The sequence below is a fragment of the Sarcophilus harrisii genome, chromosome 3, assembly GCF_902635505.1.
Source record: "Sarcophilus harrisii chromosome 3, mSarHar1.11, whole genome shotgun sequence".
In the NCBI taxonomy this organism is placed as follows: Eukaryota; Metazoa; Chordata; class Mammalia; order Dasyuromorphia; family Dasyuridae; genus Sarcophilus; species Sarcophilus harrisii.
Window position 1 is genome coordinate 561,551,891 of NC_045428.1, and position 17,867 is coordinate 561,569,757.

Genomic DNA, 17,867 nt, shown 5'->3' on the forward strand with positions numbered 1-17,867 from the left:
CCCAGAAGGTCAGAGCTGGGAGGGCCCTTAGAACCCAGGAGGTCAGAGCCAGGAGGGCCCCTAGAACCCGGGAGGTCAGAGCTGGGAGGGCCCTTAGAATCCAGGATGTCAGGGCTGGGAGGGTCCTTAGAACATGGGATGTCAGAGCTGGGAGGGACCTAAGACATAGAATATCAGAGTTGGGAGGACTTCAAGTCCTAGGAGCCCCATTGAGAAGGAAATTGTATTAACTTACTTAGAAGCTAAGAAAAGAAGGAGATGAAGATCCCTTTTTTCTGCCCAGCACCTTTGACCCCTCTATTACCTCTTGAGTTGCCAGGTTATTCATCTCCAAGATAATGGGATCAGACTGTCCTTTCCAACCTTGAGGACCTAAATCCTATAATTCTGGGAAATGGGGACTCCTGTTGCTCCCATGCTGTTATAATGGAAAGAATGTGGACTCTGGAGTTCGGAGCCTGCCTTGCCACATGTAGTTCCTGGGACATGGAGACTCAATGTCCTCATCTGTAAAATGGGGAGGTTAGACTAGATGATCCCTAAAAGTTCAGAAAGTGCTGGGCTTGGAATCAAGAAGTCCTGCCCCGGATTCTTTACAAACTGTGTGTGACTCTGGGCAAATAAATGATTGAATTTCTTCCAGTTTCTGTTTTCTCTCCTTTTAAAATGAAAGTTTTGGATCAGGTGGTCTTTGTGGTCCTTTCTAGCTCTGATTTTCTGATCCTTGTTAGCTCTAAAGCTCTATAGGGGTAGCTGGGTGGCTCAGTGGATACAGCACTGGTCCTGGAGCCAGGAGGACCTGAGTTCAAATTGTGTAATCCTGGGCAAAGTCTTTAGCCCTGATTGCCTCCAAGAAAAAAAAGTCAATGATTTCACCCTCTAGAGCCCAGCTTCTTAAGCGGGGGTCTTGTAACTGAATGTGGTAGTTGTGAAATGGATTTATTATCAGTAAATGTTTGGTCTGTATACCTATTTTAAATACCTATGTGGCCAGGGTCACTTAAAAATCCCCCTGCTGTTGCAAATGGAAAGTTGAAGAGGCCCTGACCTAGAGGAAAACCCACCCTGAAGCGGGAGTCCCTGAGTGTGCCCTTAGGGGCTTTTTCTACCCCCCATTTTCATTTTTAAAAGGCCAGATTTCATCTAGCAAAGTGGAATTTCAGGCCCCACTGAATGTAGATGAGATCCCTCTCTTTGTTAAGGCTCCCCACATCTGGGAGGTGCTTATTGCCCACCTCTGGGGGGCTTGTAGCTAGGCAAAACTCCCCCCCCCCGCCCAGCTGGGGATGAGAGCAGAGAAGGGCCTGGAGCGCCCTCCTCACCTCTCCACCCTTTCCCCCAGGGAGGTAGAAGGCTGGGTGTTTGTGGAGCTCGATGTGGGCTCGGAGGGGAACTCAGACGCCAACCAGATCCAAGAAGTCCTCTACTCAGTCGTCTCCAGCGGCGCCATCGCTTCCTACGTCACCTCCACGGCTGGCTTCCAATTCAGGCGGCTGGGAACAGGTACAAGAGTGGGTGCTGGGCGCCGCGGGCCCAGGTAGGGGGAGGAGGAGGCCGGGGTGGGGGCAGCCCTCCGAGATATCCGCTCTCCTCTGCTTGCTGGTACACTCCAGAGAAAGGTGGGTGCCAGGGGTTAGGTCCCCGGGCATCCCAGCAGGGCTGCACAAGGAGGGCTCCTGGCACCCTGCCGTGGGATCCCAGCCCCACACATGCCTGGGTGGGAGGAATGCCCCCTGCCCCAGTTACTGACCAACTCTTCCATTGCAGCAGAAACCCCGCCCCCTCCTGTTGCCATGGCGTCACCAGGTGAGAGGGGCACCAGCTCCTGTGGGCAGAGAGCAGGGGCCCCAGGGAGCTCACTTCTTTGGCCCGTCCACCCGGCTGGGCGTCAGAAGTGCATGACATCCCCCCCCTCCCTCCATGTGGCCCCCAGGCTGTCGTTCTGTCCGGAGGGCTCTAGCCCTTGTTGCAGGGAACGGGGAGGGGGCTTGTGTGCCGTGTTTCGTGTCTACGTTGAGGGGTCTCGTGTGCTGTGTGGCGCATGGGCCTGGCATGGGCATTGCCGGGGAGTGGTGACAGGCTGGGGCATGTGCTCTCTGTGTGCCTTACGTGCCCTGTGTGTTGTGTGGGCTGCCATTGAGAGGGTCTTGGCCTCCCCGGGGCGTTTCTTTTGGAAACCCCCACTTTCGGTTGAGTTCAGCTGTGTCATTAATCTCAAGAAGCTGTTCTGGACCCACTCTGACACTACCATGGTGCCTCCCCTGCTGGTTTGGGCCAGAGAGGAGATTGGGAAGTGGAAAATGCTGAAATCCTTCCCTTGGCCATCTCTTGGAGCCAAGATGTGCCCTGGCCCAGGGTTCATCCCTCTCATATTTATTTATTATTTTTAAATTTTTTATATTTACATAAACATTTTGTATTATATTAATATATCCTCCACCTTTCCTTCCTGTGTCTCTCCCTTCAAAACCATCTCCTCATGCAGCTCTTTCAGCCCCCAAAAACTTTATAGTAAAGTGTGCACTAAACAGACAAAACTCACCCCAAGTTACTAAGTGGCATTTCAGATCCCAGCAGGCAGAGAAGAGATCTTTTTAAGTTGAAAAAGAGGGATACTCATGAACAATGACTAAGCTAAGAAAGGAGGATACCTCATGGCCAACGGCTAAGCTAAGAGAGGGTGGAGATACCTCACGATCAACAGCTAAGCTGAGAGAGGGGGATACTCATGGCCAACAGCTAAGCTAAGAGAGGGATACTCATGGCCAATGGCTAAGCTAAGAAAGGAGGGTACCTCATGGCCAATGGCTAAGCTAAGAGAGGGGGATACTAATGGCCAACAGCTATCCAACTAAAGTGAGGAAGAAACAGAAGCTGAAGGCATAGTATGGCAGAAAGAGAACTAGATTCAGCATCAACAGTCATAGGTTCAGATCTCTGTCCTTCTGCTTTGTGACATTGGGCAAGCACCTTAAATTCAGTTTCCTCTGATCTTTTTCCGCTTTTATATTCTGTTTTCCGAGAACCTGTTCATCACTGACATTCCATATTTGAGTAGTCTGTCTTCTCCAGAGTTCCTCTCTGCTCTAATCCTACCATCCCGTGGTCCCTGCTCTGTCTATCCTCTCTGGGACCAGGGCCAGGCACTATAATGCCCAATGCTGCTTACCTGGTCAAGGGCAAGCCCAGTGCTTTTCCTTCACATTCATTTATTCCCTTATCAGATAGCTCCTTTATGCCTCATTATTCCCACATGCCACATCAAGATAATATTTCTCTTCCCTCTTCAAAATACTATAAACATGGAAGCTTTAATCATATTATTGTCTTGCCTGTGGGCTTAACCCTCTGGGATGGCACATGGGATGAATAAACCAGAGCTTCCATCCTCAAGGGCTACCTAGTATTTCTCAGAAACACCTATTGTGTGGGATTTTTTGGGATGCAAATAGAAAATTGGAATCATCTTTGTCTACAACAGGTTTCTATTTTACTAGTGGGCCACTGGTGAACAGAATAATTTTTAGATCTGTAAGAAACTCCCCTATTGGAGGGAGTGGAGGGAAGGAGGGGAAAAGTTGGAACAGAAGGCTTTGCAAGGGTCAGTGTTGAAAAATTACACATGCATATGTTTTGTCATAAAAGGCTATTAAAAAAAAAAGAAAGAAAGAAAGAAACTCCCCTATTAACACACTGGAAACCTCTGCCACTTAAAATAGAAGGTTGACTGGGGGCATTGAGAGATTGTGACTTGCCTTGGGTTCCACAACCATGATAAGTCAGTGGTGGGATTTGAACCCAGGTTTTTCTGGGCCCAAGGCCATCTATCTCTTCATCCAGTATGCCATCATCTATGCCAAATAAATACATAATTTTATTGTGAGGGCAATAACAATTGGAGAGATGAGGAGAGATCTTGAAAGAGACACTAAAACTGAGCCTTAAAGGGAACTGGAAGGTTCAAGAGGCAGGGGTAAGGACGGGGCAGGTATAGACTTAGGAGACAAGTCTATGCAAGGGCAAAAGGTGGAATCTTACTTGGGCACTGAAGTTGGAAGGAGTAATTTGTGACCATTGGGAAAGGGAAGCCAGAGCCAGATAGTGAGGGTTTTAAATCCCAAGGGGAGAGATGTTGATTTGGTCTTCAAGGCAATAGGGAGGCGTATATTGAGCAGAGAAGTGACGTGGTCAGATCTGAGCTTTAGGATTCTCTGGCAGCTTGTGTGGAGAACAGGCTGAAGAGGAGAGACTTAGGCGGGCTGACCCACTGGCAGACTCCTGCAGTGGAGTGATGGGGGGCTCCGTGGAGGAAGAGGAGAAGGGATATATGGGAGGGATGCTGCATAGGGAAGATGGACAAGAATTGGCTGTTGATTTCTATATGGAAGGAGGTTGAAAATGACTCCTAAGTTGGGAACCTGGGGCAACTGGCAGGGTCGAGGTGCCCTAAAGCTAGGTTTAAGGGGGAATTTTAAACATGTTGGGTTTGAGATACCTACATGTCATCCAGAAGATGCTGGTGATTCATCCTGAAGAGGGAAGTGAGAGTTGGGTGCTACGAGACCCACCGAGATAGAGAAAATAGAGAGCAGCACTCAGGACAGAGCCCTGGGGTTTACCCAATGCATAGGATGATTCTTCTGCAATGAGACTGAAAAAGTGGGGTGAGACAGCAGGAGGAGAATCATAATGTTGTGACATGAAAACCCAAGGAGGATTACGCAGGTGGTCAGCAGTGATCCTACCTTGACATCAGAGGGTGTTTAGACAAAAGCACAGATTGCTGTGAATGTAAAAATATATATATGAACAGCCCAACCAGGACACCCTGGTGCCCGTAGACAAGGAAGTCTTGGTCTGTCCCCCCGGGACCAGGATTTCTCCCCAAGTCCTCCCCTTAACCATGGCCAAACACTGCCTCTGAGACCTCTCTGCTCCCCAGTTTTCTCAGCTGCCTGACCCTGACTGTCCATCCGTCCTTCCCCAACCATCCTTATCTTCCCGTAGTGACACCCCCCTCCCGGCTCTGCACGGACCAAGAATTTGCCTGCCGGACCTACAACGAGTGTATAGCCCTCGAGTATCGCTGCGATCGGCGGCCAGACTGCAGGGACATGTCTGATGAGCTTGATTGTGGTGAGGGTCGAGGAGGTGGTGGGGAGGGTAGGCCTGGAGCAGAGACAGGTGGGCACGAGAGTGCACCTGGAGAGCACTTCAGGTGTGGAGCGCTCAAGGCAGCAGGCGTGAGGAATGGGCTGGAGGTGTTCGGGGGTAAGGGCTAGGTTGGTGGGAATGAGAAATAGGGCAGGAAGGGTTGGCTACACAGGGACCAGCAAGTGGGCATCAAGAGCAGGGACCCCTCTTTCTAGCCAACTCACTGATGTTTCTTCCCTTTATTATACTCTTACAGAGGAGTCCATTCCCCCAGAACCCACAATACCACCTCCAAGGACCCTAGCCCCAACCGTGGCACAGATACCATGGACAGCAACTGCCCTGGCCCAGCTCCCAGCCGCTCTACCCCAGCTCTGTGAACACCATGAAGCCTCATGTACCAACGGGCAATGTATCCCCAAAAATTATTTCTGTGATGGGCAAGAGGATTGTAAAGATGGCAGCGATGAGGAGAACTGTGGTGAGTGAGACTGAGGGACGAGAAGGAGAGGAGCGGGTGGCCCCAGGTCTGGCCCTCCTCGTCCTCCCAGTCCAAGTAGAAAGCCTTTGGGGGTTGGAGAGATCACTGACAGAAACCCTCGGTTTTTGCCCTTCCAGATCCCTCCTTGCCTTGTGAGCCCAACGAATTCCAGTGCAGGGATGGCCGCTGTGCCCTCAAGCTCTGGAGATGCGATGGAGACTTTGATTGTGAAGACAAGACTGATGAAGAGAATTGCCGTGAGTCTTCCACCGTCCCCTTGTCTCCTTCCCCTCCCCTAAAGGCCGAGAAGAGTCATTACAAACTATCTCCTAAATTAGGGAGGAAAAGAGCTCCCTCTTTGTCCCACTAAGTCTAATCCAACATCATCATTTACAGGGCCCAAATGTTGTCTACTTAGCTAGTATTGCCTGGGCATGGGCTTGCCGGGAGGCCCCGCAGGACCTGGAGAGCTGGAAGTGGGGAGAGAAGGAAATGCGTTGGCCCCAGAGAGCTTCCCTGGGAATCCCCTCCCTGGCCAGAGGCCACAACGGCCATGGCCATTCTGTAGTGTAGCAAGGAGGGGGAGACAATGTCAGGGAGGCCTCGAACGGAGAATAAAACCAGAATGTATTGTCGTTTTTCCTACTCCCCAACTTACCTAAACGAGCTGCCTCTGTAGGATTTCTATATATACCCCATTTATAGGGTTTCTATATATTTTTATAGGATTTTTATATAAATGCCCCAGGGACATTTGTGGAGGAGAGCAATAGATTTAGGACATTGTCGTGCTTGTGTGTCTGACTGAGAGACAAACACAAGAGACAGAAGGATATAGACATACAGAGACAGAGGAGAGACAGAGAGAAACAGAGGGACACACAGAGAAACAGAGACAGAGGAGAGACAGAGACAGAGGAGAGACAGAGAGAGACAGAGGGACACACAGAGAGACAGAGACAGAGACAGAGGGACACACAGAGAGACAGAGACAGAGGAGAGACGGAGACGGAGGGACACACAGAGAGATAGAGGGACACACAGACCGAGACAGAGGGACACACAAAGAGACAGAGGCAGAGGAGAGACAGAGACAGAGACAGAGAGACACACAGAGAGACAGAGACAGAGGGACACACAGACAGAGACAGAGGGACACACAGAGAGACAGACAAAGACACAGAGACAGAGGCAGAGGGACACACACAGAGATAGAAGGACACATGGATACACGGTGGCAGAGACTTGTGTCACGGATCCTTTTCACCCAAGTCAGATAGAGTGTCTGTGCCTCTTGTGTGAGACTGTGACTGTGTGTGTGCCGGAGATGCTGTGTGCTGGGATGTGTGTGACCTCGTTGACATGAGACACGAGGTGACACGATGGGGAGGGGGGTGAGCCCATGCTGGGTGGGGGCCCCCCCGTGACCACACTGTCCCTTCTGGGCCATCACAGCCCCCAAGCTGCCCGAGGAGGTCTGTGGACCGACCGAATTCCGCTGCGTCTCCACCAACACCTGCATCCCCTCAAGCTTCCACTGCGACGATGAGAGTGACTGCCCAGACCGTTCGGACGAGTTTGGCTGCAGTGAGCATGGCGGGGAAGGAGGGCGCAGAAGGGGGGGCCCTGACTGCCGGGCTGAGGACGGATGTCAGGGTGGCCCTTCTCTGGTTCCCATTTCTCCTCCTGGGCCCCGTTTCCCTCCCAGTTTGTAGTCCCCCTCCCCCTTTGCCACGGCATCCTCTCCCTCTGTTCCACAGTGGCCCCCCAGGTGATCACCCCACCCCAGGAGTCTGTTCAAGTATCCCGAGGCCAGACCGTGACCTTCACCTGCGTGGCCATTGGCGTACCCACCCCCATCATTAACTGGAGGCTCAACTGGGGCCACATCCCCTCCCACCCCAGGTACGGTGGGAGATTCACCAGGGGCAGGGGCTCTAGGGGCCGAGGGCTGGTAGGCGGCATGAAGAGGGTCCCAGAAGGCTCCGGGCTGAGCTCCGTGGTCCTCTGTGCCGCGGTCCAGGGTAAAAGTGACCAGTGAGGGCGGCCGGGGCACCCTGACCATTCAGGATGTGAAGGAGGCTGACCAAGGAGCTTACACCTGCGAGGCCATGAACTCCCGCGGCATGGTGTTTGGCATCCCAGATGGCGTCCTGGAGCTCATCCCCCAGCGAGGTACGAGGCGGGCAGGGGCCGACTGGCTGGACAGTGTCCAAGGGTTCCAGTGGCAGAGGGCCTCAGACAGCTCATGTCCCTGAGGGAGGGGGCAGGGCCGACTCTGTGCTGGCCAGAGATCACCAGGGCAGCTGGGGACCATGGCACCTCCCCGAGAACTGTTCATAATGGAAGCAGCCAGAGGGCATGGAGAAGCCCTGCTACAGGCCTGCTCTTGCGATTGAAAATGCCCTGGAAGGAAGAGGGGAATAATCTCACTGCTCAGAGCTCTTGTGAGGGAAAGCCTGTGACTGGGTGAGGAGGGAGCTGCATTTAGAGGCAGGAGATCAGGATTTGGGTCTCATGATTACCACTTGTGTCACTATAGGCAACTCACAACCTTGGGGCCTCAACTTTCTCATCTGTAAAATGGAAATCATACCAGCCATACTTGCATTAACTCCCTCCAACAGTTACTGAAGAAGGTGCTTTGCAAACCTTAATAGGCCATAGAGATGGGAGCTTTGCCCATCAGACTGCCCCTTTCCCAGCCAGAAAAATGTTCCTGAGAAAGAGGCCCTCAGATTTCCAGCATCCCATATAGAACCTGTACAGAATTCCCATTAGAAGCAACTGGTAGTACAGGGAATTCAAATCCCACCTCAGACACTTAGTTGTTGTGTGATCCCGAGAAAGTCATATAACTTATGTCTGCCTCAGTTTCCTCATCTGTAAAAAGGGGATAATGACACTTACCTCCCAAGGCTGTTGAGAATCAGATAAGACAATATTTGTAAAATACTTAGCCTGCTATATAGCTGAGAAATTTTTATGTGACCCTGGTATAGGTATACAAACCAGACATTTGCTGATAATAAATCTTAATTTCATGACCCCCCACATTCAATTATAAGATTCCATATGGGATTGCAATCCATAGTTTAAGAAGCTTTGGTATACACTAGGCGCTTAAATAAGTGCTTTTGTTTCCCCTTCTCCCATTCTGTTAGCATTAACCATAACAGCAATTCACTTCCATTCCTATAAAGCTTTTAAAATTATAGAGTATTTCCTTTAGGGCTGCTCTGTGAGATTGGTAGTACAGTATTACTTATTATCATTCCCATTTTACAGATGAGGAAGCTGAGGCTCAGAGAGGTCATAGGATCATACGTAGGGACCCTAAAGGCCTTCTAGTCCAACCCCCTCCTTTTTGTAAATAAGGAAAATAAAGAAGTCCGGTAGGATCCCAAGCTCCTTGACTCAAAAGCCAGTGTTCTTTCCATAGCCTTGCTCTGTTCCTACCAGAAGGGTCTCCCCACCATTCCTACCATGCCGAGTTTGCTCATGCTGGGACCCCTACAAATGGGGAAACTGAGGCAAGCATCCTCTCCACCTGGCTAATTGCTCAAAATCCTTCCCTTTCTTTAAGGCCTGTCATGGAATGGTGCACCGTAGACTCCCCAGTTAGTAGTGATAGCAAACATTTACATTAATCTTTTTTAAGATTTATAAAGTACTTTCTATATATACATATATGTGTGTGTGTATATATATATATATATATATATATATATATATATATATATATATATATATATTATTTGACAGTTCAGAGATGGGACTTTTGATTAGTCTCTGTCTCTTTCTCAGGAACAAGGAAAGGGGCTGTTCTTTACTGCCTACCTGGCAGAAATAGGGCATAAAGAAAAGAAACTGGGCTCTGGAGGCATTGGATTCGAACCCTAACCTTGCCCCTTCCTCCCTTGGTGCCCTGGCGCTGGTCCCATTCATTTCCTCCCCCTCTCCGAATGAGGCTGACCCAGAACAAGGGGTTGGACATTAAGGCTTCTGGCCTGTGGGTCTGCCCTGACGTGGGTGTCCTCTGCCCACAGGTCCCTGCCCCGATGGGCATTTCTACCAGGAGGACAGCGCTGTATGCCTGCTGTGCTTTTGCTTTGGCATCACCAGCTTGTGCCAGAGCAGCAGCCGCTACCGAGATGTGATCCAGTTGCAGTTCGACAGACCCAATGACTTCAAAGGTAGTGGGAGGGTGGGCCTGGGGCCTCACAGGAGCCTGAGCTCTTAGAACCGGAGCCAAGACCGCCTCAGGGTGGGAGCCGGGGGTGGGGGGAGAATGGGAAGAGACATCATCTGTTCCACAGGCGTAAAGTGGATGCAGAGGCTGGTGAGCAGCCGCGGGAAGGTATGGGTGGGGGAGCAGAGGATGTGCTGTGCTCCATCACTGCTCTCAGTGAACTGAGAGTCTGGCAGCTGCGCCAGCCAGCACTGGGTCTGGAGTCAGAAAGTCTCCCCTTTGTGAGCTGCAGGTACTTACTAGCTGTGTGAGCCTGGGCAAGTCACTTCACTCTGTTTGCCTCCATTTCCTTATTTGTAAAATGAGCTAGAGAACGAAATGGCAAACCTACTAGCTATGTGATTCTGGGCAAGTCACTTCACTCTGTTTGCCTCCATTTCCTTATTTGTAAAATGAGCTGGAGAACGAAATGGCAAACCTACTAGCTGTGTGATTCTGGGCAAGTCATTTCACTCTGTTTGCCTCAGTTTCCCCATCTGTAAAATGATCTGGAGAAGGAAATGGCAAGTTACTCTAATATCTCTGTCAAGAAAACCCCCACTGGGGTCACAAAGAGTCAGACATGACTGAAAAAATCCTTTCCAGCTCTAAACCTAGGATTCTATGATCCATAGCTATATACCTCTAGGACTCTTTATGGGTCTGAGATCACTTGGCTAGACTCCTAACGCGCTAGAATTGGAGGGACCTCAGAGACTGTCTGGTCTATCCCCGCTCAAAGAAGGGATCGTTCCCCTAAATGGACGTCCAGCCTTGCCTCAAGAACACCAGAGACAGAACCCTTGAACCACAGAACCACGGCAGCTTGGGGTCGTTGGCCTTCTGCCTCTTCCTGGACCACAGCTTGCTTCCCGGGCATTCCCTTTATCCCCACTGCTCCTTGTTCAGGCCTCTGTGGCCAAGCAGAGAAAAAAAAATGTAATCTTGCTTCCATATGGCAGATTTTTATATAATTGAAAACAGAATCCCTGTGTTCCCCCAAGTCTTTGCAAAAACTAGACATGCTTAGCTTAGTTGCTCTCAAAATTACTATTTAGAAACAGAAAAACTGGAAATATTAAGGAGGGGGGAAATTTCCTCCCATTTTTAAATGATGGAGTTGGAGAAATTCTACCTCGGAGAATGAGTTTTTGTCTGGGTTGTTCTGCCCAGACCGTTGCTTCCTTGGGTATAGATTTCAGGCCCCAGCTAGAATCCTGGTCTGAGAGCTAGAGAGATAGCAACAGTTACCAATTATTTATTAAGTGCTTGCTGTATACTGAATCCTAAGTTGAGAATTCAAGAAAGACAAAAGCAAGGTCTTTGTCCTTATAACGCTTCCTTTCTAATGGTCAAGACAGCAGCTAAACAGCTACGTACAATGGAGATATGGACAGGATAAATGGGAATTAACCTCAGAAGGGGAGACAGAAGTTGTGAGGAAGGAGATGGGACACCTGGCAAGGCCTTCTGTAGAGTAGGATTGAGCTGAATCTTAAGAGAAGCTGAGGCAGAAAGGGGGGAGACAGAAAGAGAGAGAGAAAAAAAAAGACAGAACCAGAGAGACATTGAGAGACAGAGAAAGAGACAGACAGAAAGAAACAGAGACAGAGAGAGACAGACAGAAAGGCAGAGAAGTAAGGGGGACAGCTGAGACAAGGTCCAGCATTAGCTAGTGTGGGTAGGTCTCACAGTGTGTGGAGGGGAGCCTAATGTAAGAAGTGGGGTGTTGTGAGGAGCTTTAAAGGCCAGAGGATCTTTTATTTGATCTGAGAGGAAATGAGGTGCCTGGAGATTGAGTAGGGGAACGCTACGGGCAGTCTAAAACTGGGGAACATCCCTTTGGTGCGCCGTGTGGCTTTCTGGCCTCGGCCAGCCAAGGGCCTGAGCATCCAGAGGAGGGGGCCTTAGAACCCAGCGCCCTTAGTGCGTCTCCTCTCCTTACCAGGTGTGAACGTGACGATGCCCTCCCAGCCTGGCATGCCGCCCCTGTCCTCCACCCAGCTCCAGGTAGACCCCCAGCAGCAGGAGTTTCAGCTGGTCGATCTGTCCCGCCGATTCCTCATCCTCGACTCCTTCTGGGCATTGCCCCAGCAGTTCCTGGGGAACAAGGTGAGGGGGCCAGGCCGCCCACTGATGGGTGCAGGTGGGAGGGCAAAGAATCTGTGCCCCTTAATCGGCCTGCCCGTTAAGTGCAGCCTCGGCGTGTACCCTTACAACTAGGGAGGAATAGGGTGGTGCCAGAGCTGAACGAATTGGCTCCGGCCAATTAGAGAAATATGGAATAGTGGGACTGGATTTTGGAGTTAGAAGGCTTGGGTATGAGTGTGACTGATTCATATTGTGACCTTTGCAGTGGTCCCTTTCTTTTGTACAATAAAGGGGCTCAGCAGAAAGGAACTCTCCCTTTCCTTAACAGAGTGAGGGGCCCCAAGGATTGGAATAGTGTGTGTTCTGTTAAGACATAATGCATAAATGGTTGGCTTTGGGAAACCAAAACCTCCCACACACACACACTTCTTTCCTTTTAAATTTTGCTTCATTTGTTGGGCAGGGGGAGATGTATTTGGAAAAGAAAGTCACAGAAGCAAAAGATATCAACAAAAATAAGATGAAGTTGAACCTGTATCAGATTGCTTGCTGTCTTGGGGAAGGGAGAGGTAAAGAAGGGAGAGAGAAAAATTTAGAACACTAAAATTTTACAAAAATGAATGTTGAAAATTATATTTATATTTGGAAAATAAAATACTATTGAAAAAGATAAATAAAACTGAAGGAAGGAGGGGAAATAAAATGAATAACAACAAAAGATTCAACAAATTTGGGGGACTGGATTCCTTGATCTCTAAGATATCTTCCAGTTCTAATTGAATTCTAGAAGCATTTATTAAGTGCCTGCTGTGTGCCAGGCACTTGTGTGATACAAAGACAAAAGTATAAGCAGCCTTGGTCCTCAAGGAGCTTACATTCTGTTGAATGAATGTAATTTTGCTGTCCTCTCCATCATGCTCACAATGGGATGTAGCATATAGCTGTCCAATGCCCATAAGTCTCTGAAGACAAAGCATGGATGGGTAGATCCTGGGGCTCAGCAGGAGAGATGGGCAGAGCTTCAGGGTCAGGGTGAAGGGGCACAGGAAGGTGAGATTGGGCACTGCCCCAGAGGCACACTTTGGAAGGATGAGAAGTTGGTATTCCTAAGAGCCATATTGCAGTGTGGTCCTGAATACTGTGGGCAAGGACCTGGTCATGGGAAAGAAAGCAAGACCCATGACCAATTCTGTTTCTTATGTGGGGCAGGTGGACTCCTATGGAGGCTCCCTCCGCTACAAAATTCGCTATGAAGTGTCCCGAGGGTTCCTGGAGCCTGTGCAGAAGGCTGACGTGGTGCTGGTGGGGGGTGGACACCGCCTCTTCTCAAGGGGCCACACACCCACCCATCCTGGGGTTCTGAATCAGCGCCAGATCCGGTTCACTGAGGTGAGTGATGGCTTGGGGGGTTCGTGGGGGATCTAGAGCTGATAGATAAGAACATTGTACACGGCAACAACAAGATTATGCAAAGATCAGCTCTGATGGCTCTTTTCAACAATGAGATGATTCAGACCAGTTCCAGTGGTCTTGTGATGGAGAGAGCCATCTACATCCAGGGAGAGGAGACTGAATGTGAAGCACACCATAGTATTTTCATCTTTTTTGTTGTGTGTTTTTTTACCTTTTTTTTCCATTTGAGGTGATTTTTCTTGCATAACATGGTAATTGTGGAAATATATATAGAAGAATTACACATATTTAACATATATTGGATTATTTGCAATCTAAGGGAGGGAAGGGGGGAAGGGAGAAAAAACTTTGGAATGCAAGGTTTTACAAGGGCAAATGTTAAAAACTATCTTTGCATTTATATTGAAAAATGAAAAGCTATTATTAAGAAAAGAAAAGAACTGAAAAAGAGAGCACAAGCTTTGGAGTCTGAGAAGGAGTTCTTGGTTCTAGTCCTGACTGTATCAGTAAGGAGTTGGGTAACCTGAGCCTCAGGCTCCCTGGCTATAAAATATGGATAATAAGGCACACACTGAAATGTCAGATGGAAGTGAACAAATCCTTAAGTTCCCTACGATGAGCAAGCCTTCATATTCCACACCATCCTAAAGGAAAGGACAAACACAAAAATAGCTGTTACTGTGGAGGGGGCAACCACTGTCCAAGAAGGCTTCCCGGAGGAGGTGGGCTCCTGTCATGGGCCTCGAAGGAAAGAAAGAATCTGGGAGGGAATCTAGTTCAGGCTCAGAGGAAAAGATTAACAAGGGCAGTAGGGGAAGAGGAAACAGAGAGGAGTCTAGATTGATGGCAGTGAAAGTAACATAAATTGAGTGAAACAAGCAAAACCAGAAATACATCGTACACAGTAACAGCAAGAAATGCAATGATCAACAGTGAAAGACTTGGTTCTTCTCAGTGGTTCAGTGGTCAAGACAATCCCCATGAACTTTGGCTGGAAGATGCCATCTGCATCAAGAAAAAGGAAAAAGGGGTGGGGGTAACATCAGATAAGTGAAACAAGCAAAACGAGGGATACATTGTACACAGTAACGGCAAGAAGGTGCAATGCTCAGCGGCAACAGACTTGGTTCTTCTCAGTGGTTCAGTGGTCAAGACAATCCCCATGAACTTTGGCTGGAAGATGCCATCTGCATCGAGAAAAAGGAAAAAGGGGTGGGGGTAACATCAGATAAGTGAAACAAGCAAAGCGAGGGATACATTGTACACAGTAACGGCAAGAAGGTGCAATGCTCAGCGGCAACAGACTTGGTTCTTCTCAGTGGTTCAGTGGTCAAGACAATTCCCCATGAACTTTGGCTGGAAGATGCCATCTGCATCGAGAAAAAGGAATAAAAAGGGGGAAAGTAACATCAGATGAGTGAAACAAGCAGAACCAGGAATACATTGTATACAGTAACAGCAAAATGAGGAATACATTGTACACACTAACACCAAGAACGTGCCATGCTCAAAGGTAACAGACTTGGTTCTTCTCAGTGTTCATTGGTCCAAGGCAATCCCCATAAACTTTGGGTGGAAAATGCCATCTGCATCCAGAAAAGAAAAAAAAAATGGTGGGGAGAGTAACATCAGATGAGTGAAACAAGCAAAACGAGGGATACATTGTACACAACAGCAAGAACATGCAATGCTCAACAGCAAAAGACTTGGTTCTTCTCAGTGTTCAGTGGTCCAAGGCAATTCCCATAAACTTTGGGTGGAAAATGCCATCTGCATCCAGAAAAAGGAAAAAAGGGAAAGTAGCAACGGTTGACTCATCAGCATATAGACTAAGATCCTGTGATGTGCCACCAACTGCCAGCCCCAGAGATGCCAAGACAAACAGGACAATTCCTGCCCTTAGATAGTTTGCATCCTAATGGGGGGACAAGCAGAGAGGCAGCCCCAATTTCTCCTTTTGTGAGAGGAGCGGGCTGGGCCTGTTGGCCTCGGGTCCCTTCCAGCTCCTAAATCTAAATGTATGTGAGTATTCATGCAGACTACTTATAAGGAGATTGGAGCCAGACTGTGGGGAGAGCCTTGAGTGTCAGGATCAGAAGCTTGTTGTTTATACTGAAGGCAGCTTGTTACAAATAGGAGGAATCCCCAACTACTCCCACGTAGACATGGGCAAGGGCCTTGGAGAGGGTGGAAGGAGGAAAAGCATGGGGGAGAGAGGAGAGAAGGGCTCCTGAGGGAGCTGACCGGTCTTCCCCCTGCCACTGCCCTTCTGCAGGAGCACTGGGTCCATGAGTCGAGTCAGCCAGTGTCAAGGGCCGAGTTGCTGCAGACCCTGCAGAGCCTGGAGGGCCTGCTCATCCAGACCGTGTACAATAACAAGATGGCCAGCGTGGGACTGAGTGACATCTCCATGGACACCACGGCCATCGGCCCCACTTCCCACGGGCGAGTCCACAGCGTTGAGGAGTGCAGGTGACACCCTGGGCCGGGGTGGCGGAGGGCACCGGGAGCCTCCATGGACAGGGAATTTGTGCAGCTTCCCTGAATTTAGATTGAGGAGGTCTTCGTATCTCTAGATTTCAAAGTTCTTTTGGTTGCAAATCCTACAAATGTACTTCATGGGGCTCTTGCGAGAAATGTGTTTTTTGTACATTGAGTAATTCACAGAGGGGAAGCTAGAAGGCACTGGAAATAAAGCACTGGCCATGGAGGCAGGAAAACCTGTATTTAGATCCAGATCTGTGACCCTCCACTTCCTAGCTGTGTGACTTTGGGCAAGTCACTTAACCCCAATAGGCTCCCAAGAAAAATTATAGAAATATGAATTGATATGACTGTACCATGGGAAGGGTCTGAGATTTCTTTTATGTAAGGAAGTCTTGGTGTGAGAACTCCCCTCCAGGACACAAATCTCAGCCTTCTCTGTCTGTGATTCAGTAGATAAGTCATTGGCCCAGGCTCATGCAGTTGGAATTATCAGAGGGGATTTGAAGCCAGGTCTTCCTAACTTGAAGCCGTCACGCCATGCTGCTCGGGTCCTTCAGTGGGCTGAAGAGATCGGATGAGATCTCCAAATGGATGGTTCTTTGTTTTGTCCCTCGCCTCCAGGTGTCCCATCGGCTACTCAGGCCTGTCCTGCGAGAGCTGTGATGCCCACTTCACCCGGGTGCCCAACGGGCCTTACCTGGGTACCTGCTCCGGCTGCAACTGCCATGGCCACGCCAGCTCCTGCGATCCTGTGTACGGCCACTGTCTGGTGAGTGGTCGCAGAGACTGCTGCCCCCCATGGGGATGGGACTGGGGGCAAAGGTCTGGCCCTGTCCTGCTGTGGCAAGCCTGGTTCAGCTTGGATGCCATGTTTTAGGAAAGCTTGAGGGACAGAGGAAGGAAGCTTGATCCATGTAGCTCCAGTGGGAAGCTAGCGCTAGAGCTCACAGAATTTATCCCCCAAGAGCGAGAGATTCTGACTCAGGACCCAGAATTCCATGGCAACAGTAATAGCTGTTCCATAATAATTAGGCAGTAATGAGCTCCCCATCTCTGGAAGTGCCTGAGCAGATTCAGGATGGCTTTGTGCAGTGGAACGTAGTTAGACTGGCTCCTTTCCAGCCTGGGGAGTCTGTTTGGGGGCCTGAATCCTGAGCCCCTCTCTCCACTGCCCTCCCAGAACTGCCAGCACAACACAGAGGGACCGCAGTGTAACAAGTGCAAACCGGGTTTCTTTGGCGATGCTACACGTGGCTCCCCTACTGCCTGCCGGCCCTGCCCCTGCCCCTACATCGACGCCTCTCGAAGGTCAGTGTCCCGGGGATGGTGAGCACGTCTGTCCCGGTCAGTGCTTACATCGGCACCTTCTGGAGCTGGAGCTGTTGTCGTGTAGCCCTGCCACACTATGCCAGTGCCCAGCGCCCGCCATACTCCCACATCTGCCCACCCTTAACGCATCCCAGTATACTTGGTGCCCTGTGCCGACTCCCTCTGATTGGTTCTGACAGATTCTCAGACACCTGTTTCCTGGACACGGACGGTCAAGCCACATGCGATGCCTGTGCCCCTGGCTATACCGGGCGCCGCTGTGAGAGGTGAGGTCAGGGGACAGCTGTCAGGGGATGAGTGGGGGTCATGCAGCACCCCAAGAATGACACGAGGGGCTTGGAGTGCTGCTGACACCAGCTTCTCTCTCCTCAGCTGTGCCCCTGGCTATGAAGGCAACCCCATCCAACCTAATGGCAAATGCAAGCCAATCACCAGTGAGTAATGCCAGCCTGGGATTCTCCCCCACTTCCTTTTCCTGAATGTCACATCATGGACCCTGTGAGGGCTACTGAACACCCTCACGGGGCAGCCCCTGGTGTCTCTCAAGCTCAGCTTTCCACTGCACCCCTCCTTATTTTGGCTTCTAATAAAACCCTTGGGCTTCTTGTCCATGTCTGCTCCCCTGTACCCACCACTCCCAAGTGCCCTGTGACCTTCCAAATACAGTTGGCCCCTGGCCAA

The 17,867-nt window shown here is 49.9% G+C and overlaps 1 protein-coding gene across 4 annotated transcripts in view; it reads left to right on the plus strand.

The window, feature by feature from the left end:
- Positions 1–17,867, plus strand: part of HSPG2 (heparan sulfate proteoglycan 2) — a 157,461-nt gene that overhangs the window by 67,236 nt on the left and 72,358 nt on the right. For 2 of the 4 annotated variants that reach the window (XM_031962659.1, XM_031962662.1), the window contains exons 6-21: positions 1,343–1,503; positions 1,768–1,806; positions 5,008–5,136; positions 5,411–5,635; positions 5,773–5,892; positions 7,091–7,222; positions 7,396–7,540; positions 7,659–7,810; positions 9,685–9,831; positions 11,815–11,978; positions 13,167–13,346; positions 15,646–15,842; positions 16,479–16,626; positions 17,038–17,165; positions 17,366–17,452; positions 17,559–17,620. In XM_031962659.1, the coding sequence (XP_031818519.1) occupies positions 1,343–1,503; positions 1,768–1,806; positions 5,008–5,136; positions 5,411–5,635; positions 5,773–5,892; positions 7,091–7,222; positions 7,396–7,540; positions 7,659–7,810; positions 9,685–9,831; positions 11,815–11,978; positions 13,167–13,346; positions 15,646–15,842; positions 16,479–16,626; positions 17,038–17,165; positions 17,366–17,452; positions 17,559–17,620 (2,216 nt within the window). The remainder of the gene's footprint in view (positions 1–1,342; positions 1,504–1,767; positions 1,807–5,007; positions 5,137–5,410; positions 5,636–5,772; positions 5,893–7,090; positions 7,223–7,395; positions 7,541–7,658; positions 7,811–9,684; positions 9,832–11,814; positions 11,979–13,166; positions 13,347–15,645; positions 15,843–16,478; positions 16,627–17,037; positions 17,166–17,365; positions 17,453–17,558; positions 17,621–17,867) is intronic. The other 2 variants (XM_031962660.1, XM_031962661.1) reach the window with 2 other exon arrangements.